Source organism: Microtus pennsylvanicus, chromosome 11 (assembly GCF_037038515.1).
Source record: "Microtus pennsylvanicus isolate mMicPen1 chromosome 11, mMicPen1.hap1, whole genome shotgun sequence".
NCBI lineage: Eukaryota > Metazoa > Chordata > Mammalia > Rodentia > Cricetidae > Microtus > Microtus pennsylvanicus.
This window is the reverse complement of record NC_134589.1, coordinates 77,267,210-77,288,000: the sequence shown is the minus strand read 5'-3', so window position 1 is coordinate 77,288,000 and position 20,791 is coordinate 77,267,210. Positions and strand designations below refer to the sequence as shown.

The following is a 20,791-nucleotide window of genomic DNA, read 5'->3' as shown; positions in this document are numbered from 1 at the left end:
CTGTGCCGAGGGGGTCGCAGCACCGGCTCAAACATGATATCAGGGGGCATGGTGCTTTTTCCATTTGCCATTCTCATCTCTGCCTGCTGGCAGGCTTGGAGCTTTGTCGGGGGAGGGATTTTATTTGAGAGCTGCTTGTCAGACAGATGACTGGGCCAGAAGCTCTTAAAATTGTACAAAATGCCTTAGCAGGTTAGAGCCCAGACTTGTTTGTCCCAGAACTGGGGTTCTGAGAATCTGTAGCGCGCCCCCCCTCCCCTGCTCCCCTCAGAAGTTTTAGATTTCAACTGATTGAATATTCGTTGTTGAGTAGCTCTCACCCCACACAGGTGTTAGACTGCCCCCCACCCCCCATCCCCGTTCTATTAGGGACGATGTAGACTCTAGAGAGGTGCTATGTAATAGAAGTAATGTTCACAGTAACCCTAGATGAAGACTGCTCACCCTGTCCCTGAGTACCTGCTTGGCGGGTACACTGAGCCCCTATCTTCAAGTTGCTCATCATTGGGAAAATGCTCCTCAAGATGCAGGCTTAGGCCTGCATTACCAACAGATCTTGGGACGTGCTCTAAGAGCAAGCCCTTCTAAGAGAACAATGTGTCCTTGCCGTAAAGGGAATAAGCAGCATGCATCATGAGCAGGAAGAGTACCAGAAAGCTGGAGTCAGGCGCCCCCTCTGTGTGCCGTGCTACCTGAGGACTGGTAGGAGCGAGGTTCAGCTATAAAGTCCCTCTGTGGTGAATATTTGCATCTTTTAAAATATTATTATTATTATTTTATGTATGAGGTTTTTTTTGCCCACTTGTATATCTGTGTGCCATGTGTTGCTGTGCTCATGGAGGTTAAAAAACAGAATCAGGGGGCTAGAGAGATGGCTCAGTGGTTAAAAGAACTTGCTCTTGTAGAGGACGCAAGTTTGACTCTCAGCACCCACATGGCGCCTCACAGCCATATATATACATGGAGACAAAACACCCATTAAATGAATGAATGAATGAATAAAAAGTCTTTTGAAAAATTGTCTTAAAGAAGGCATCAGATCTCTTAGAGTTACAGAAAGCCACCGTGTCGGTGCTGAGGATTGAACCAGGTTCTCTAAGGGCAACCAGTACTCTTAACTGCTGAGGCATCTCTCTAGCACCAAATATTGGCATCTTGACCACATTGTGCCCCTTATTAACGCCAAGACTACCTTATGTCCATCACTAAACCACTCCCTTCCCTGAACCCCATTCTCCTATTTCCTGCTGATATCCGGAAAGACTGGCCCAGGAGGCCTTGTCTGTTACACGCTGTGCTCCCCAGGGAAAACCATGTGGAGAGTTTTCTAGATCAGAGCCCTGACTTAGCTTTCTGGGATGCTCAGGTTTGTGGAGTACAGGTTTCATTAGCTCAATGGTGAGCCTTGGCCACAGCAGCTTCCCTTTCGCCAGTACCAATCACCACCTAGCTAACGTGGTTGGTTGTTTTCGTCAGTGTTAAAAAGCATTTCATACTCAAGGGAAATGTGCTGGCCTGGTGGTGAGATTAGAACTCACTGCTGTGTTTGTTCTGTCGGCATAGAGTTTTAAGATTGACTTGGGGAAGCGTGCGTTGCCTTTCCCCTTTCCCGTCTTAATTTTAATTACAAGCATTTTGGTGTCTAGACAGGAAAAGTCTCCTCTTTGTCACCAGCATGGTGGGGTTTCTGGGACTCTTCTAGGAAAATCTGACGTCTCCTGACTTGTGGGCACTTGTCAGAGCAGGTTCGTGCCAGAATATCCCTGGCCTCAGCAGTCTCACATTCTGGATCCTTCTATGGCAGTTTTATTCTGCCACTTCTGGAGTCTGCCATCCCTTCAGCGGGGCCTTGTCTTCCGAGGAGTTAAAGATGTTTTTCCTCTGTGGGAGAGTGAACTTTGACTCTTGTGGAAATTTAGAAGACAAGAAAATAAAATAGAAATGTCTGACAGCTCCACTGTATTGTCCCCATCCTCAGAATGTGGGGGCGGAGGGGAAATCTGCCATGAGAAATGGAATTGCTAGTGTTTATTGAGATTTATGTGCTATGCAAAGTTTTCCTTTTTTTAAATACGCTTTTATTCATTTAATTCCCAAAACAAACCCTAAGGAGGTGAGTGTTTCCCTACCTAACAGAGGTGGAAACCAAGGCTCAAGAAATAGATAACTTGTATAAAAAGGACACACCCAGGAAGATAGGTTAGTAGGAAGGGGGACCGGGTGAATGACTTGGAATGGCTTGGTGGGTCTTGTCTCACAACAGCAGCATTTGCCTTTAACCCGATGACCTCTGTGCTTGGCAGTACCAAAATTACCCAGGTCAGCAGACAGGTTGTGCAAGCTCCCAAATCCTCTGCTTTCTAAGCTACAGACCCACGCTGACTGGAGGGTTGCCTCAGCCCTCAGGACTCTCTCCTGTGTCAGGAAGTGACTCCCCTCATAACCTCAATCAGTGGGCCATAGTTGTCCCTCTTCTTCCTTCTTTCTGCTCCCGGCAGATGGGGGAACAAAGGATCTAGGACCTCTGGTGTCTGCACCTTCGGCCCTACAACTAGGAAGGCTTGCTGTCTGCCAGCAGAGGCCCCCTCAGACCCAGTCCAGAGGCAGAGCCCACAAGCGGGGATGGACAGTAACTACTCAGCATCATTCATGCTGGGACTCTGTTCTTCCGCATAAAGCACTTACCCCACCCGGTGCCAGCCGTGCACGTGACAAGTGGCTCCTGCCCCATAATCCTCGGTTCCAGCCAGTGGAATTATTTGGGTCACTTATAAAGTGGGACACAACGGAACCAGGGATTGGCTGGGGCTACCCTGTGATGTCATCGTTCCTGTGTCTGCATCCTGAGGTAGCGACGTCCCCGCAGGGAGAAGGGAAGCCTGTGTGTGACCCAGCTGGCTTGATGCCACCACAAACCCTGAGAGGCATTTCCACAATTTCCTCTTGAAGAAAACAGCCACTCAGAGCCTCGCTGTAGGCTCTTCCCCAAACTGGACTCAGGGACGGATTCAGGCCTTCGGAAATGGGCTCGTTCTCGTTCCTCCACCCATCCGTCCGTAGGTCCATTCATGCGTTATTTATCCAGCTTGCTGTGTACACACACTGGAGACAGCCATTGACAGAGTGGCTTTGCTTTTAAGAGAGATGAGGGGAAAGGAAGGGAGTTTTCTCTTTCTCCCTAAGGGAGGCAGCAGCCCAGAAAGACAGGGGTCCCAAGGCCATCTTTATGACAGATATACCCAAGGCTCCAAACCCCAAGGACAGCTGGTAATAAAAGTTTGTTCCTCCAGGAAATCCCTAACTTCAGCATCTTTAGATCAGAGATGTACCCAGCTGCAGCAGGACCATCGTGTTGGGTGCTGCCTGGTCCCCAAACCCTGTGGTTATTACAACTTCCTTTCTTTCCCAGAGAATAACAAACACTGATGTAAAGGGGGCCTTCTCTTCCCTTGTCCCTGGCTTTCTCTGTCCCTTTTTATCAAGGTCCTTCCAGAAACCTAACTGCCATTGTATCTGTATGAAGGATGGGACTAGTTCTGGCTACCATAGGATCTAGAAAGGTACTGTTCTGAGGGCACTAACCCAGAGTGCCACCTTGACTCATTCTGTTATTCCCGTGCCACAAAACAGAAAGCATAGACCCAAGGGATTGATCCTCAGCCCAGAGTACACGCCAGTAAGTGGCATGGCTGAGCCTCTGACCTCTTACCTCTGCGCTATTAACACAGTCTCTCCCAAGGACGATGTCCTCGGGCAGTTTCTGGGCTACCATCTGATCAGCTTTTCAGCCATACTGCCCCATCTGTGTCCTAGTTCCTGGAAAGACACCAGCTGGGCCTCCCTTGGGGGAAGAGTAGGAAGTTCCTCTGCAAACTGCCTAGGTTAACTACAAAAAGCCAAAAAGGTTGGGGTTGGTTGTGTGTGTTTTCCAGTTGGGCCAAAGGGTTCATTCATTACAGAAAGTATCTTGGTAATGAGTGACAGATTTAAATTCTGTGTCCACAGAAAAAGCTAAATCCTATTGACCATACAGTCTTCACTAGAAAGCCTCTAGAATTCAATTGCTCATTAGCATACAGGAAATCGAAGATGAAAATATTTGTGGGGCAGCAGCTGACCTCACACTCACGCCTACGGGAAGCCTGCATCCACAGGGTTATCCTCGGAAACTGTGGGTTGCTTAGGGAGCATGTATATGAGGATGAGGTCCATGCTTGTGGTATAGACAATTCTAAACATTGGAACCATTTATGAAAGAGAACCAAAGATATCTATTGAGTATTGTCCTTAGGCCAGAAGCAATGCTCTGGTGTTTTATGGAGGATGTGTGCCCTGGCCTCCTGGCAGCAAGCAGCCCGACTTCATCCTGCATAAATACAAGAAAGCCAGGTGTGGTGCTGGGTGCAGCTGAGAACCACGTATCCACCTCCTAAAGCTCCCAGCTTGGTGGGCAGACTCTGTCTTTTGCTCTAATCAGCTGGGAAATCCCATCCCTGAGGAGACATGGATCTGGGGAAGAGTCAAACCCAACACTGCCCCCTGTTTCACTTCTACCCTCTGGGCTGAGTGGACGGTGCCATACCTGAGGAAGAAGGCTGGGGTTATAGTGTCCACACTCTGCCCCCAGAACCACTTGTACAGTGGGTTGAAGTGGAAGGTGCCTATTGTTAGGATGATTTCACCCCTTTTCAGAACCTGTAAGGAAATACCCTCTGACGTTAGCCGCCACGCTAGCAGTTCATCGGTGCCCAACTGACAAGACTCTCAAAGTTGCCAGTTTGGTGCAAAAAAAAAAAATACCTATCATATTCTGTAAATAATCCAGCAGCAGGTGCTACCACTGATGGCCACTTCCTTTGTGCCAGGAGTTCCTTTGTCTGTTATGTAACCTGGAATAGCTCTTGAACCCTCTCCCCTGCCCTGTGAGGCATCCATCAGCTCAATTGCTGAGATTCACACAATGATACCTAGAGTGTGGCCAGAGACGTGAGACTCGGGGGACAGTGTCCTCTATGATCTTCTCTCTGATCACTGGTTCCAGTAAATAAAGCTGGCTGAGTTGCTCCCGTTCTGGTGACCACATCGCTTTCCTCTGAGGAGGGAAGAATCCGAGAAGAAGCAAAAGGATTGATACCTCAAAGATGTCTTGAGAGCCTGACCAGCTTGGGCTGCTACTCCTAGGACCCTGGACACACCCTCGCTGGCAAGGCTACAACCTGGCAACCCAAGCCCTCTGCAAGAGCAACAATTGCTCTGTCCATGTGACACCCATGCTACTTGGCATGTCTCATATCCACCTCGAAAGACGTCAGGATCCACGCTGGCACGAGGCCAAGCCAGGATGATAATGGGGCAGGGTTTTGTCCCTCTGATCCAGCTCCCCTATCACCCTCATCAACGCCATGCTGGACGGGGGGCAACCAGCTGCTACCCTTTTGTCAGGTGGCCACAGAGTCCCAACTCCTGATTCAGTTATGGTTCTTGTTCTCAGATGAGGGGCGAGCTGTTTCTAAGAGAAAAGCATTCCTGATGCTAAGTGGTTCTTGTTTCAGAATCGTTGCCTTTGCGGAAAGGACTGCCAGCTGTTGCTGTTTTGAAACCCAGTTTCTTTTTAGCCCAAGACACTTTGGCCTCCTCTGAGCCTAGGCTCAGAACCGAGATGGGGAGCAGGTACCAGCATCCTGCATGGGTACCAGATGGGCAGTGAGCCCAGCATCCTGCCAACCACGGGAGAATGCTAGGACTTAACGAGGGGCAGCCTCAGCAGTTAATAAAGAACTGTGCCACACCTTTAATCCCAGCACTCGGGAGGCAGAGGCAGGTGGATCTCTGTGAATTTGAGGCCAGTCCAAGCTACAAAGTGAGTTCCAGGATAGCCAAGGCAGTTTTACAGAGAAGCCCTGTCTTGAAAAACCGAGAGTGGGGGGGGATGAACAGACTGTGTGGAACCTGAAGTTTCTCAGAACCTCATTCTATGTGTTTTTGTTTAGGAATTTTTTTTTAGGGGGCTAGAGAGATGGCTCCTTTTGCACAGGACGTGGTTTCATTTCCCAGCACCTACATGGTGACTCATAACCACCCATAACTCCTAATCCAAGGGGTCCAATGCCCTCTTCTGACCTCTGAGGACACCAGCACACATATGGTGCACATACATACATACCTGCAAACAAAGCATTCCTATGTGTAAAATAAAATAAAACTTAGAAATGTTTTCTTTTAGAGGCAAGGTAGATAGATATCCTGACTATAAGAGCTGAGTACTGCCTTCGCAGGGGTTGTTACAACATGTTTTCTTCTTCCTGTTTTTTTTTTAACTTTTGTTCCTATATCATAAATTTTCCAGAGTAGAGAGGTTTGCAAGGTGCAGGGTTCAAGAGAAGTGGGGCGGTGATGGTTACGGCCCCGTTGTCAAGTGTGTGATGTCACTGAACTGCGCATTTTAAAGTGGTAAATTTCCCGCTATGTGGTTTTGAGTTTGCAACCACAGTCTTTTTTTTTTCTTCCCTTCTAAAAGGGAAGGTTGGGGCTGGGGGGATGACTCAGTGCTTTCAGATTTCCACACTGTGTGGAGTAAAAGCGAGATTCTGTGGCACATGGCTGCGATCCCAGCGCTGTGGGGATGGAGGGGTAGAGACCAGAGGATCCTTGGAGTCTGCTGGCCAGCCACTCAGGCTTAATGAGCAAGTTCCAGGTTCGAAGTAGATGCCTGGTATCTGTCTGAGCCTCTACACCCACCCGTGTGTGTAACCAGTCTTTTCTGTCCAGCCAGCCACCTCTGAAATAATGTCACAGAGACTTATTAATTATGAATGCTCGGCCTTAGCTTAGGCTTATCCCACTAGCTCTTACAACTTAAATTCACCATTTATACTAATCTATGTTCTACCACGTGGCTTTTACATCACCCGGTCTGTGTTTGACTCCTATCGAGTCTCCATGGGAACTCTGCCTCTCTTCCCTCCCCCTCTCTCCCCTAGATTTCTTCTTCTCTTCTTCTTCCAGGAAATCCTGCCTATACCTCCTGCCTGACTATTGGCTGTTCAGCTTTTTATTACACCAGTCACAGCAATCTACCTTTACTCAGAGTTCAAATATCCCACAACATGTGTACACACATTTGAACACACACACTCACACACAGGAAAGAAGGAAGAGTGTGAGAGAAAGAGACCTCTCTCTCTCTCTCTCTCTCTCTCTACACACACACACACACCCTAAGCACAGGATTCAGGAGGCTGATGCCTGAGAACTGCCAAGAACTCAAGACTTAGGCTATGTAGTAAGATCCTGTCTCACCAGCCTCCCACCCTCCAGGGGAGAAGGGATGGAAGGAAAGCCAAGCTAGCCACTGTGGCCTAGAATGTTCAGAGTCTAGGCCAATGGAGCTGGAAAGATAGCTGCTTACTTAAGAGCACTTGTGTCTCTGTTATGCTCAGACCCACAGAGTCCCCCCCAAAACCAACAAGGAGACCAAGTCCTATATGTAAAAGCAAAAACCCTTTTTTCAGGTTGGAACTCACAGGGAGAGTCTAAGGCGCTGGCATGACCAGAGAGCCCAAAGCACAGTTGGGGTGGGATTTTTATAATAGCAGATGTTGGGGTGAGGGATTTCTAAGGCTCAGGACCCATAATTGGCTGACATTTATCTAGGGTGTCCTGGTGAAAACGGAATGGGTATGTGCTGGGCTAAGGGACATGAGGTGATCCTATCTGCAATGGTTGGAATGTTAGGTATTTCCTTTGGAACTTTAGGTACTTTTCCCTTGGATGGTATGTTCCTGCGTGGTGCCTGGGTGGCCTCTGTTGAGTCTGTTACCCTACAGCTCTCGCAGAGGACCTAGGTTTAGTTCCCATCATCCACATGGTGTCTCACAATCATCGGTTATTCTAGTTCTAGAGGATCCAATGCTCTCTCCTGACCTGTAAGGGCACCAGACATGCGTGTGATGCACATATATACATACAGACAAAACATTCAAAGTGTCTTTAAAATGAGTTTAAGCCAACCCAGGCCTAGTGGTTCACATTTGTAATCCCAACACTTGGGAGACTGAGGCAGGAAACTTGCCAGGCCTGAGCTACATAGTGAGCTCCAGGCTAGTCTAGTTTAAGAGACCCTACCTTAGAAGAAGTAAATGCTTTCTGGGAGTGTGGGTGTTTAGACCAATGGGCTGGATTTCCGGTCAATACCTAGCTCTTTGTACACCAGCCTTGGGGTTGCCACTCAGTTAGCCAGGTGTGCAAATGGGTTAACTGTTAAGATTAAGGCTAGGAAAAGAATTTAAAAGAAAAAACCGTGTATGCAATGACAACATCTGTACAGTAGCCATTTCAGCTCCAATGTCACCATTTAACCAGGAAAGCCTAACCCATAGGAAAACATCACCCATAGGAGATCATCACCCATAGGAAAGCCTCACCCATGGATGCTGAGCCAGTGAGACAGAGTTGTTGGGAAACAGGACATTTTGTCTCGAGGTATCACCTTGGTTTTATAGGTTGCTTATGAACCTCACAGGGAAAGGGGGAATCCTTTAGACCAGAGAGAACCCATGTCCCCACCTTAGCCAAGCAATACAAGCTGGCCTTTCTGTTGCTGGGATACATTGACTATAGCTGTAAATCCCAGTATGACTGGGCACCTCTCTGCTTTGCTGCACACTATTCAAAATGTGGCTGTCCACAGGAAGCAATCCAGCCAATCAAGAATGGGGAACATTTTAAAACATAGCTGGTCTCACATTCTCCAAACACTAAGAAATAAGACTGAAAGATTTTAGACTCTTCGTGTGAGCCTAGTTTGACTCTGGGATCCAAAACGAAGGGGAGAGTAAATGTGTTTTCAGAACCCCTGGAGCAAATCACATGTGGACGGAAAATTAGAATGTTATTGCATGTAGGTTTGTAAGCTTAGCACTTGAGAGATAGAGGCAAGAGGACTAGAGTTCAGGGACAACCTTCATGGCATGGTGAATTTGAGACTATTCTGGGCTACATTGAGACCCTGTCATAAAAACAAAAAATAAGTTATTGCATTAGTGATGGTGTATTCCTATTATTAATATTTTACCGTGTGTAGAAAAATATCCTCAGGATGAGATGCTGGGGTGCTGGGGGTAGTGGCATATCCCATCTGTAACCTGCAAAGCCCATATTTTATATACAACACACAGAACTGGAATAAGTATGGACCAGCTGAAGACAAGACGGATAGGCAACTGCTTTCTGTGCATTTTGCTCATGAGGAGGAAGCGTGCTTGGTGGTGGCAGCACTGGGGACAAAGGACCACTTACGACTGTGGGAGGAGGGGAAGAAATGTCTGCTGGGCACGTGCACTGCTAGGAAACCCAAAGCCATTCCTGACTGCTAAGTGTGTGTGTGTTGGGAAACAATGTGTGTGCTATGAAGTCATTGTGGCCAACAGAAAGAAGCAGGGACTCTGCAGCTACTTCTGGGGATAAAGCTCTCATCATCTTTTTGTCTTTTTGAGCCCTGGGGATGCTTAGGGTTCCTTTGAGGACTCAGCACAGTGAGGCACAGTGCCTTCTGTGTCCTGGGCGCAAGAGAAGCACTTTCCATTCTGCGGGATCATTCTCTTTCCTCATCATAAACAAAAGAACAGCCTGGAGGGTTTCATGCCACTAGCACCAGAGCAAACTTATTGAGGATGCAGGCCCAACCCTGCCTGACTGTAGCCTGCAGTGTGGAGGGTCCCCAAGAGGCCTTCCCTGCTTGTCTGGGGAGTAGAGGGAGCCAGGGAAGTGAGATCCCTTCTCCGCAAGCCATGACTCCTCCTTTGGGGGTTAATCCTCTGAGGTTTGGTAGCAAGGTTCTGAAAGGTTTGAAAAGCAGGGAGGGGCAGAGGAAACTAATCTGAGTGAACACATCAGCTGGTGCCTCCAGATAGATGGCTGGCCACCAGCGATGCTGCTCCAGGGTCTCGGGGCCACCCTCAGTGTACAGTTCTGCCTGGGCTAGGTATTCTGCCACTTTATGCTTCTCCCTGCCTGTCCTCCCCACCCCCAATTAAAAAGAACAAACAAACTCATGGTGATGAGGGTGTTTCTTGGTGGTAGAGCACTTCCCTTTTATGTGGGAGGATGAGAACTCAGTCTCTAGCACCAAACTAAGGCCAGGGGAGCATCATATCTGTTTAGTTTACATGACCAAGATTAGCTTAGTTCTTATATAAGGTTCAGGAAAGCATCAACGTGGGGCGGGGCAGGGGGAGTTGCTGCTTTTAAATGATTATTAAACTATATGATCTTGCTTTATGCACTTTTTATAGTTACTGGATAGACTTGTCTTAAAAGGGGGTTAGGGGCTGGTTCAGTGATTAAGAGCATGTGTTGTTCTTGCAGAAGACTGGCTCCCAGAACCCACAACCATCTTTAACTGCAGCGCCAGGGGATCTGATACCTTTTGGATCCTGACAGCACCTGCATTCATATTCACAGAGACAGACAGACAGACACACACACACACACACAATTAAAATTGCTAAAAAGCAAAATATGATTGTGCACGCCTTTAATCCCAGCACTCAGGAGGAGGCAGGGGCTAGTGGTTCTCTGTGAGTTCAAGGCCAGCCACAGCTACATAAGACCCTACAAAACAAACAAAAAAATGAAAAGATTAATAAAAAATATTGTTTAAGAGGAAATTTAAAATCTGAAAAAGTTAAATAGACATAGGGTCATTAGAGGAAAACATAGGAACGCTAAACTTCCACGAGAAAGTACAAACAGCATTAGATTCCAGGGGCTAGAGAGAACAACCATTAGTCTGCCTACAGGAGGTCTTAGAATCTGGTGGTGGTGATTCCTGTTAACAGGGCCTTTCACTAAGCTTTGAAGGACACAGGAGCATTAAAGAGCACTCCACAGGGGAGGATCATGGGATTGCATCCTGCTGATGAGGAGGAAGGCCTGGTTGAGAGGCTGCAGACAGCAGCGGGGCCCAGGTTGCAGCTGGAGAAGAAGCTCCTCCCCTTGGACAGTTTCCCTTTGCGCTCACCTGCCTCAGTGGGGGTGCACACTGCAGGCAGCACCATTGCAGCCACACACTGGGAAGAAATTGCACTTGACCAGAGTGGTCTCTGTTTTCTCCCTGTGGTAATCCACTTACCCTCTCTGCACATCCACCCTTCCCCGCCCTCTTGAAAGGCTGTTGCTGGCTCCCCTGCCCAGGGTTTCATTTCACTTAGCGGAGGCATCCTTGCATTTAGGATAGGTGTGTTCCTCAGAGCAGCCTCGGGTGGGTACTTCTTACCTTTCCTGAGAGATAAAGAAGCTGGTGACTAAGTGCATCAGAGAGTCAATTACCACAGCCGTGGGCAGGTACACAAAGGTATCTGTGCCCTTCCCAGCCGTTCTGCGCGCTGTGAGGCTATCCAGAGATCACAGGTGACAGACAGGTCATGGCTGACTCCCAAGGGGCTCAGCTGAAGAAGGCTTACCCAAGGCAGTAACTCAGAAGGGGCGTGAAAGACAGCGAGCTTGGCCGAGTGAAGAGGGAATAAAGATGGGTATTCCAGGCTACAGTGCCGTGCAGACAAGACTGGGAGACATAGTGCTTTCAAGGAACTGCCAGTGGTGGGGTTCACTGCCAGATGTGGAGTGGTATCCCCAGAAAGGAGAGCTGAGTCTCGCAAAGTCGGCCTATCATGTCTCCCAGTAGCTTCTGATGTCGACTCTCAGTGCAGGAGCAGCTCCCCTGTTTCTGGCTATTGAGTTATAACCCAAGGCCTTAAAGCCTGTATTTTTAACCATTTCCCAGAACCCTTTAGTATATGGTTAGGCTCCATCTGTCCATGGCGGCACCTCCTAAGAATTCCTTTGGGGCTTTCTTCCTTTTCCTTTTTCCTCCCTCAATTTGCCGGTCTTTTCTGAGCTCACCTTCCAAGCAACCAGTGTCCAACACATCCCAAACTAAAACTACTTCGGCGAGAATATGAGGCCCACTGAGGAAGTGGAGAGCTGTGGACAGGCTCTTCTGCACCTGGAAGGATGGGGATCAGACTTGAGGCCATTACGGCGCTGCCTGAATTGATGAGGACCAGACAGACAAACCTCGCCCCTAGAACCTAAAGGCTGCTCAGGACCGCATTCCGGTGCCTTCAGTGTTCTGGGCACCTGTCTGAGCTTTAGTGTGCATTTTCTCGCGGACTCAAACAAAAGCTGTACTAAGCCGTCAGGTCCCCTTGCAGTTGGGGCCACAGAGAGATTGAGACACCTCATCATCATCACCTAGCAGGAAGTGATGGTGTGGAGATTCGTGGTCCAAAGGTGTCCTTTTATTCCTGGGCAGTCCCTCCTACCTGCTGCTTTCTGTCACTCTTGTGAACTCCATCCAGATACCACAGGGGAGAATTTATCATCCCTGGTTCAGCTTCTAGTAAATTCCACTTCTGCCTCCCCGCAGGTAAGTTTGAGGACAGGGAAGACCGCGTGCCCAAATTGGAGCAGATAAACAGTACGAGGATCCTGAGCAGCCAAAACTTTTCCCTCACCAAGAAAGAGCTGCTGTCCACGGAACTTCTGCTCCTGGAGGCTTTCAGCTGGGACCTCTGCCTGCCCACGCCTGCCCACTTTCTGGACTACTACCTCTTGGCCTCGGTCAGCCAGAAGGACCACCACTGCCACACCTGGCCTACCACCTGCCTCCGAAAGACCAAAGAGTGCCTCAAGGAGTACGCACACTACTTCCTGGAAGTTACCCTGCAAGGTGAGGGCACAGAGGCAGTGGGGTGAGGGAGGCGCACAGGGGCTGGGATCAGATGGCTGAAGAGGGGTGTCATCCAGAGAGGACCTTCTTTCCTGCCTAGAGCCCCCACACCCATATTGTTAGGGGAAAAAAAATCCTAAGGCAGGAGGCTTCGCCAGCGCAAAGAAATCCAGTTAGGTCAAATCAAACCAAATTAAAATGCCCATTGTTTTATTAAATACGGTGCTCTTGGGTGGTCGAGCGCATGGCGGGGAGACAGGAAAGTGGGGAGCACATGCAAACCCAGAACCACGTATTTCTCCTCTGGGAGCCCACTTAAATACCCTGTGGGAGTGGTCCCGACCCTACCCCCAGGGAGGGGTCAGGACCTGGCATGCTGGGATTTGGAGTCCAGACCAACGCAACTCGCAGGCCAGGGGGACTGGGATGGATGCCAGGGGCTGGGGCTATGCTCCAGACTTAACACATATCACTCCCACTTTGCAGAGAAATGCAAGGACATCCCCAGTGTTCCAGAATAACACATAAACAAAATAGCAGCTTGCACAAAAGCCACTAGTACCTAGACACTAGCAACTCACCGGGGACATTTCTTATGAGAATCTCGATCCTTTCAGGTGATTTAAATCACAGTGACTCACAAGTAGCTCATTGCCAAAGGGCTGTCATCACACAGATTAAATAGGGTGGGGGGGAGAGTGACAATGTTCACATCTGTGTTAGCAGCAAGTTGGCTTGTTTGGGGGCTGGGAAGGTAGCTCAGTTGGTAATGTGCTCGCTGTGAAAGCATGGGGAGTTTGGAATTCAAGGTGAAGAACCCACACAGAAAGCCAGCGTGGTAACACACACACCTGTAATCCCCTGGTCATGGGCTCTATAAAAAAAGCGGGCTGAGCATGCCACGGGGAGCAAGCCAGCAAGCAGCAGGTCTCCATGGCCTCTCCATCCGTCTCCTGCCTCCAGATTCCTACCTTGTTTGAATTCCTGTCTTGGCTTCCTTCAATGGACAGGATATATAAGTCAAATAAACCCTTTCACCCCCAAGTTGCTTTGAAACCCCTTTCAAAGTAGTTTCGTTTATTCCCATTTTATGTATGAGGCAATATATACTCAAGAAGTGAGATCACTTCCTCGAGTCCCCTGATGGCTTTAAGTTGGAAGTCTGACTCAATGACTCCTACTTACAATTATACCACTCTAACCGATTGATTGATGCTTTCAAAGGCAAAACTTGTAGTGTTTGAAAGTTATGAGCAATTAATAACAGATAGTGATGCACTGGACCCCAAATATCAGTGAAAAGTGTAGATATGTCCACTATATCCATTCAACAGAACTTCAGATGTGTTGATAGAATGTAAACTTTCTTGTGCTTGTGAGATTGCTCAGTGGGAAGATGGAGCTGTTTGATCCCCAGCTCCCACTTCCTGAATCCCGAATCCCACTTGGTGAGAGGAAAGAATTAACTCCAGCCATTTGTCCTCTGACCTCCACATGTCCAAATGTCGGATACCTCATGTGCCTACACAGTACATAAGCAAATGTGATTTAAATGTTAATGTTACTTCATAAGCCTAGACAGAGTTATGAGTATCAAACTCGTACAGCCATTTGTTTTTCATCCGCTTTTCAGTGCCTGCTGAGGACCAGACATTATTGCTATGCACAGAGCCTTTAGGTAATAACCAAGAAAGAGAATAAAGATCTTTGTGGTTCTGTTCGTAGCCCATCAGCAGACACCTGCATGTCGCTGGGAGCTGTAGACACCGTTTTAAAGAATTGTCCCTCTAGGCTGATGCCAGAAACCACAGACTGAACACCCAGACCGAAGACCCAACACTGGTCTCCTCTCACCCCATTTGTAAAAATCCAGCGTTGCATAAGCCCTTGACTGGTTTGGCTGCTGTTGGACAGACCGAGCAGGAGACGCCATGGAGACGCTTTCCAGTACTCACGCGCCTCCGCAATTCTCTTTCAGATCATATCTTTTACAAATTCCAGCCTTCTGTGGTCGCCGCAGCCTGTGTTGGGGCCTCCAGGATCTGCCTTCAGCTCTCTCCCTACTGGACCAGAGACTTGCAGAGTGTCTCAAGCTACTCCCTGGAGCATCTCAGCACGTGTATTGAAATCCTGCTGGTGTAAGTCTTGGTTGTCTGAGTTTCTGAAATGATGACCTATTTGCCCTTGGGACACCACCCCGGCTGAGGGGGATGTTCCTGAGTCTAGGACAGATACTGGTTCCCCAGATAAGGTGTAGAAGCAGCAGAGAGCCCCTTACAGAATTGGTATTTTGGAAAGTGGGGTGTGGTGGGATGCAGCTGTAATCCTAACACTTGGGAAGCTGAAGCAGGGGATTGAAAGCTGGAGGCCAGTCTAGGATACATAGTGAGACTCTGTCTGAAAAAAACTAAGACGTAGGACTTAGAGAAATGCCTATTTTCATTGTATTTTTAAGATCGGGGAGTGAGGGGAAAGAGGAGTGGGACGGGGACGCCTGCTCTTCTATGTCTGGACTCATTCTATCATTTTGTTTGTTATTGAGACAAGGTATCGTGTAGCCTAGGCTAACCTCAGTCTCTTTATGTAGCTAGTGGGGTATCCTTGAACGCCTTGCCCCCTGCTCCTGAGTGCTGCTGGTGTTACAGGTGTGTGTGCCAGTTTAGTTAGTGCCAGGGGTCAAACTCAGCTTCATGCATGCTAGGCAATACTCTTATTAACTGAACTCCATCCTGTTGGGGCTAATTGACCTGATTCCCAGCGAGAGTTTGTGAAAGATCGTGAATTCATTCTCTCATGAGTTCCTTTTCTCAGCAAGCTACAAAGCTGATCGCTTAGAATCTAACACTGTGACATAGATATGGGAGCCAAAGAGTACAGAACAGCCCTTAAGTGGCTACCTCTAGTCAACTCCCTCTTCCGCCAGCTGATAGTAATAACCTCTGTATGCAGGCCTAATAGATCCGGAGTCCGGGTAAGCAGAAGCAGAAGTCCTTCAGCCCCTGAAGACACAGCTCTCAGCTTCCCCCTGCAAGCAGCTCTGCTGAGCTACCTGAAACATTAGCCCGGCTCCCTAAGCCGTCTCTTGAATTATGTGCTTTTAGAAGTTCCCAAGTCAAACTTGGTGGTGGTAGCACACGCCTTTAATCTCAGCACTGGGGAGGCAGAGGCAGGTAGATCTCTATGAGTTCAAGGCAAGCCTGGTCTACAGAGTGAGTTCCAGGACAGCCAAGGTGACACAGAAAAAAACGCTGTCTCAAAAAGCCAAAAAAAAAAAGGTTTCCCCAAGTCAGAACCCAGCCTGTTTTGACAATTGATGGCAGTATCAGTCACCAGGCCAGCTGTTTGTCCTTACCAGCTGTTGCCCTGGGAAATCCTTGCTCAAATAAGTCGTAGACACCATAGGCTCCTTTCTTCTATGCACCTTTAATTGTTTTTACTTCTCAAAGCATTTTGAAATGGGGAGAAAATAGCAGAAAATACCCACTGTGTCCCCTCTTTTCAAATGTTTGCTTGCTGTCTACAAGCTAAGGATTCACCCAGCTGGGGATGGAACTGGCCCAGAAGAACCCAGAAAGTAGAGCTGGTACTCTCTTAAGTGCTGGGATGCAGGAGTGAACTGAAGCAGATGGGATCCACATTACCCTCTGAGGTTTTAATAGCCCAGATGCGTTGGTGCAAGGGCTTCAGGGACAAATCCGGCTGATCTTGCACAGGGTCAGAGATGTTGTGTGACAGAAGCAGCTCTAAGCTGAGACCTGGACTCTAGTTGCTAAGCCAGCGAGGCTGTGTCATAGCTTGCCATTACAGACTAGTATAGCATGGTGCACCATTCTCCCCGGTCCCACTTACCAAGGAAGATAAGCAGTTGTCTGGTGACCTTTGCTCTCCAAGGCTCACCTGAGTCTTTTCCTTTCAGAGCCTATGACAATGTTCTCAAGGATGCTGTTGCTGTCAAGAGCCAGGCATTGGCCATGGTGCCGGGCACATCACCAGCTGCCACCCAAGTGCTGTTCCAACCGCCCACCTACCCTACGCTCAGCCAACCGCCGTCAACACTAGCCCAGTTCCAGAGTCCAGCACAGGACTTGTGTTTGGCTTATCGGGACTCATTACAGGCCCACCGCTCAGGAACCCTGCTCTCAGGAGACACTGGTCCATCCCTCCACACCCCATACCCAACCCTCCAACCCTTGGATATGTGTCCTGTGCCTGTGCCTGCATCCCTAAGCATGCAGATGGCCATTGCAGCTGAACCCAGGCACTGTCTTTCTGCCACCTATGGAAGCAGCTACTTCAGTGGGAGCCATATGTTCCCCACAGGTTGTTTTGACAGCTAGGCCACATTTGGACCACACGGAGAATCCTGGAAGACCCGGATCGAGGAAGTGGACACCTAAGAGGGAGAGCTCAGTCAAGGGAGGCAAAGAACCTAGTACCCTTCAATAGTGAGGGTCTATGTGCTTTGAAAAAAAAAAAAAGAGAACAACCCAGAGCCAAACATCCAGGGACATACCTCACCCAACAGCGTCTCTCTGGGAAACCTCTTCCATGTGTGGCTGAAGGACAAAGACGTGGCTCTGTGGCCATTCCCTTGAGCTGGGGGAGCCAGTGGAGCACATCAGACTTGGTAAGAGGCTTGGACATTGCGGACTGCATAGAGATCAGTAGCACATCCGGGCTTTTCTAAGACTACTCGTCACAGCTATGCCACTGAGAAGAGAAGGGGCAGCCGGGCAGTGGTGGCGCACTCCTTTAATCCCAGCACTCGGGAGGCAAAAGCAGGCAGATCTCTGTGAGTTCGAGGCCAGATTGCTCTACAGAGCAAGTTCCAGGACAGCCAAGGTTAAATAGAGAAACACTGTCAGGGAAAAATCAAAAAGAAAAAGAAAGAAAAAGGAGTTGGCACCTGGGATATATATCCTCTGTGTCTCTAGAAGATCCGTCCCGAGTGTTTTTCTCTCCTTAGCGCCACACCAAGGGCACAGTTGTCTGTGTTTATGCCCGAGCACTGGCCCCAGGAGGTACAGCGGCTATCTTGCCCTTTATTTTTTTTTTGAACCTCAAACCTTTTTCGCCCTTCTAGATGTTTCACGTGCTGCTGCTTCCCAGAACAATCCAGCTTTCTCTCCTGTAGAACCACCTTGTTTACATACTGTGTCAGGGATTCTGGGATACTTGAAAATTCCGTAAGAGGAAAACGTTTGAATTGCCGCACTGTCTGTCCCACGTTGAGGCTGTGTCTTTTCCTAACCCAGCTTGTGAGCAAACCGGTGTGTAACCACAGCGGGTGGGGGGGGAACACACCTCCCAGGCTCTCAGCTCTGAAGAGTCCACCCCTGGCATGCTAGGGTTCCCTCCACCCCCCCTCCACTTGGACTCAGATCACTGCCCCCTGGTGGGGGAATGTTGTTGAAAGGAAGACAAAGGTTTGAACTGGTCCTCACTTCCCTCTATGCTTGTAGTGCTAAGGTGAAACCAACCCCAGCTTTGAGTGTGGTCAGTAGTAAAAGGTAATGATACTGAGGGATATTTGAAAAGTAGGGGATGACCATGGGATAGGACGCTAGCGTTGACAGGCCAGGGATTGCTGGAACAAAAGCCAGTGTGTGGGGATCTGCAGTTGGAGGGCTCAGGAAGACTGTCACCATGTGCAATATGTTAATGACTCTGACTCATAGCTTGTGCTTAGGATGTTCTTGTGGGGTTTTTTGTTTTTTTGTCAGGGGACATGCTGTTCACCCATCAGAATTGGGAGGGTGCAAAAGACCGCAGGAACAAATTTTAGTTTTGTTTTTGAAAAGATTGTGTCTTTATTTTGTTTTCCTTTTCTTATTCTTTTTTTTGGGGGGGGGGGACTTTTATTTTACAACAGGTCTAGTATAGCTAAGGCTAGCCTCAAACTTAGTAAGTAGCAGGAGGCTGACCTTGAACTCCTGATCCTCCTGCTTCAGCCTCCCTCCCTCGGGTGCCACCACACCCTGCCTCCCGTCTTGGTTCTCTTTGACTCATTTGCCAATCCAAGAGACCACGGCAGGGACTGCCAGGAAGGCGGCCGTGTGCTGCTGAGTCGGATTCCACAGTGATAGAACTTTTCTAAACAGATGAATGTCTCATGGAAGCAGAATAAGGAGAGAGCTGGATGAAGATGAGGCGCTGACATTTTGTCAGTGAGCATAGGAACCTGCACATTTGTTTGTTATTTTTTTTGTGTGTTTTTGGCACCCACCCCTTCACCCCCTTTCCCAGCCTCTTTGTATTTATGTGCAACTAGTTTGAAGTCCAAGTTATTGTATCTGTCTGTTTCTAGGCTGGGGCCCCAGAGCTAACCTGATTCCCAGGACCAGGCGTCCTGCAATAAACATAAACACATCACCTGCTTTTGGTCTCTTTCTTCTTTGTCTGGACATCTCGCTGCAGGCCAACCCTTCCCCTCCTCTCTCAGGTCCACCTCTGCGAGAGTCTCCTCCCGAAGGGATGTGAAAGAGATCAAGGGGTTTATGAGTTTTCTCCTTGCTGTGACCTGATAGAACAACCTAAAGGAGAAAATGTTTATTTCAGCTCATGGTTTGAGAGTGCAGTCTACTGTGGCCAGGAAGCCATAGTGGGCAAGAACAGCTGTGACAGCCTTGGCAGGATTAGGAGGGTGTTTGCTCCCAACTCTGTGGACCAGGAGCAGAGATGGGGCAGGAAGAAAAGCCGAGCTATCAACATCAAAGGTGGGTCCCTAGAGATCTACTTTTCTAGCTAGGTCCCAACTCCTAAAGATTCCACAGACTCCCAAAACAATGCCACCCGCAGGGGACCACGTGTTCAAATAAGGGAGCCTGTGAGGGATATTTTACAATATTGGCACCATCAGCACAAGACCAGCTGCTCTGGACCTGAGCTGTTCCCTCTAAGCAGGAGCTGGGCTTCCCTAGGCAGAGGAGTATGTTGTTGCTTGTTTTAACTCTTTACTCTTTTTTTTTTGGAGGGGGCAGCGCACACACACACACACACACACACACACACACACACACACGGAGGCTTATTCGGTCTTATAAATGCCTGGCCTTAGCTTGGCTTGTTTCTTTCCAGCTTTTCTTACCTTAAATTACCCCATCTACCCTTGGCCCCTAGACTCTTTTTTTTCTCTGTTTCTGCATCCCTTTCTTTCCTTCTGACTCCATGGCTTGCTGTGTAGCTGAGTGGCTGACCCCTGGAGCCCTCCTAAATATCCCTTTTTCTCTTTTTCTCCTTCGAGTTATTTTTTTCTGCCTGCCAGCCCCACCCATCCTTTCTCCTGACTTGCTATTGGTCATTCAGCTCATTATTAGACCAATCAGGTGTCTTAGATAGGCAGAGTAACAAATGCAACCTAAAAGAATGCAACACCATCTTTGCATCATTGAGACAAATGTTCTACAGCATAAAGAAATGTCACACATCTTAAAACAATATTCCACCACAGGAGTATGTGAAGCTTGACCTTCCAACTCTACTCCTGCATCAACCATCACTGTCTGTCTAGTGGCAAAGCAATCATAGACTCGCTATAAGGAATAGAGTCACACAACCATGGAAACTGGCAAATCCAGAATTTTTAGAGCGCCTGCCAGCAGGTCGAAGATGCTGATGCAAGTGAAGTCTAAACTCTGCAGGGTGGGCCAGCAAACCAGAAACCTGCTGGTGTTCTTTATGGCAGCCTGGAGGCAAAAATTCCCTTCCAGGGAAACTTGAATCGTTGCTGTTAAGGCCTTTCCCTGGTTAAAAGGGACTCGCTTGCTGTTCTTGAAGTCACACATTTTAAGAAATAATCTCACCTGGAAAAAAAATCTTCACAGCAACTCCTAGACTAAGTTTTGTTTTGTTTTGTTATCAAATAACTGGGCACCGTAGCTTCACAGGGTTAGCCTATATAAATAATTATGGTCCGTTGCTGTTGAGAGACAAATTGGTCGGCCCCTCGCAAGCTGTCTTCTTCCCTACTAAAATGGGTGTGGTGACAGCTCTTGCCTGTTGGGGTCTCATGGTCAACAATATAATGTACGTCAAAGTCAGTATCTCCAAATTAGAGGTGGT

At 48.4% G+C, this 20,791-nt stretch overlaps 1 protein-coding gene across 1 annotated transcript in view; it reads left to right on the top strand.

Moving 5' to 3' along the window:
- Ccnjl (cyclin J like) overlaps window positions 1-19,087 on the top strand; it is a 59,009-nt gene extending 39,922 nt beyond the window's left edge. The window contains exons 4-6 of the mRNA XM_075941295.1: window positions 12,428-12,730; window positions 14,709-14,868; window positions 16,647-19,087. Coding sequence (XP_075797410.1) covers window positions 12,428-12,730; window positions 14,709-14,868; window positions 16,647-17,067 — 884 coding nt within the window. The 3' untranslated portion in view covers window positions 17,068-19,087. The remainder of the gene's footprint in view (window positions 1-12,427; window positions 12,731-14,708; window positions 14,869-16,646) is intronic.
- Window positions 19,088-20,791: the final 1,704 nt, after the last annotated feature.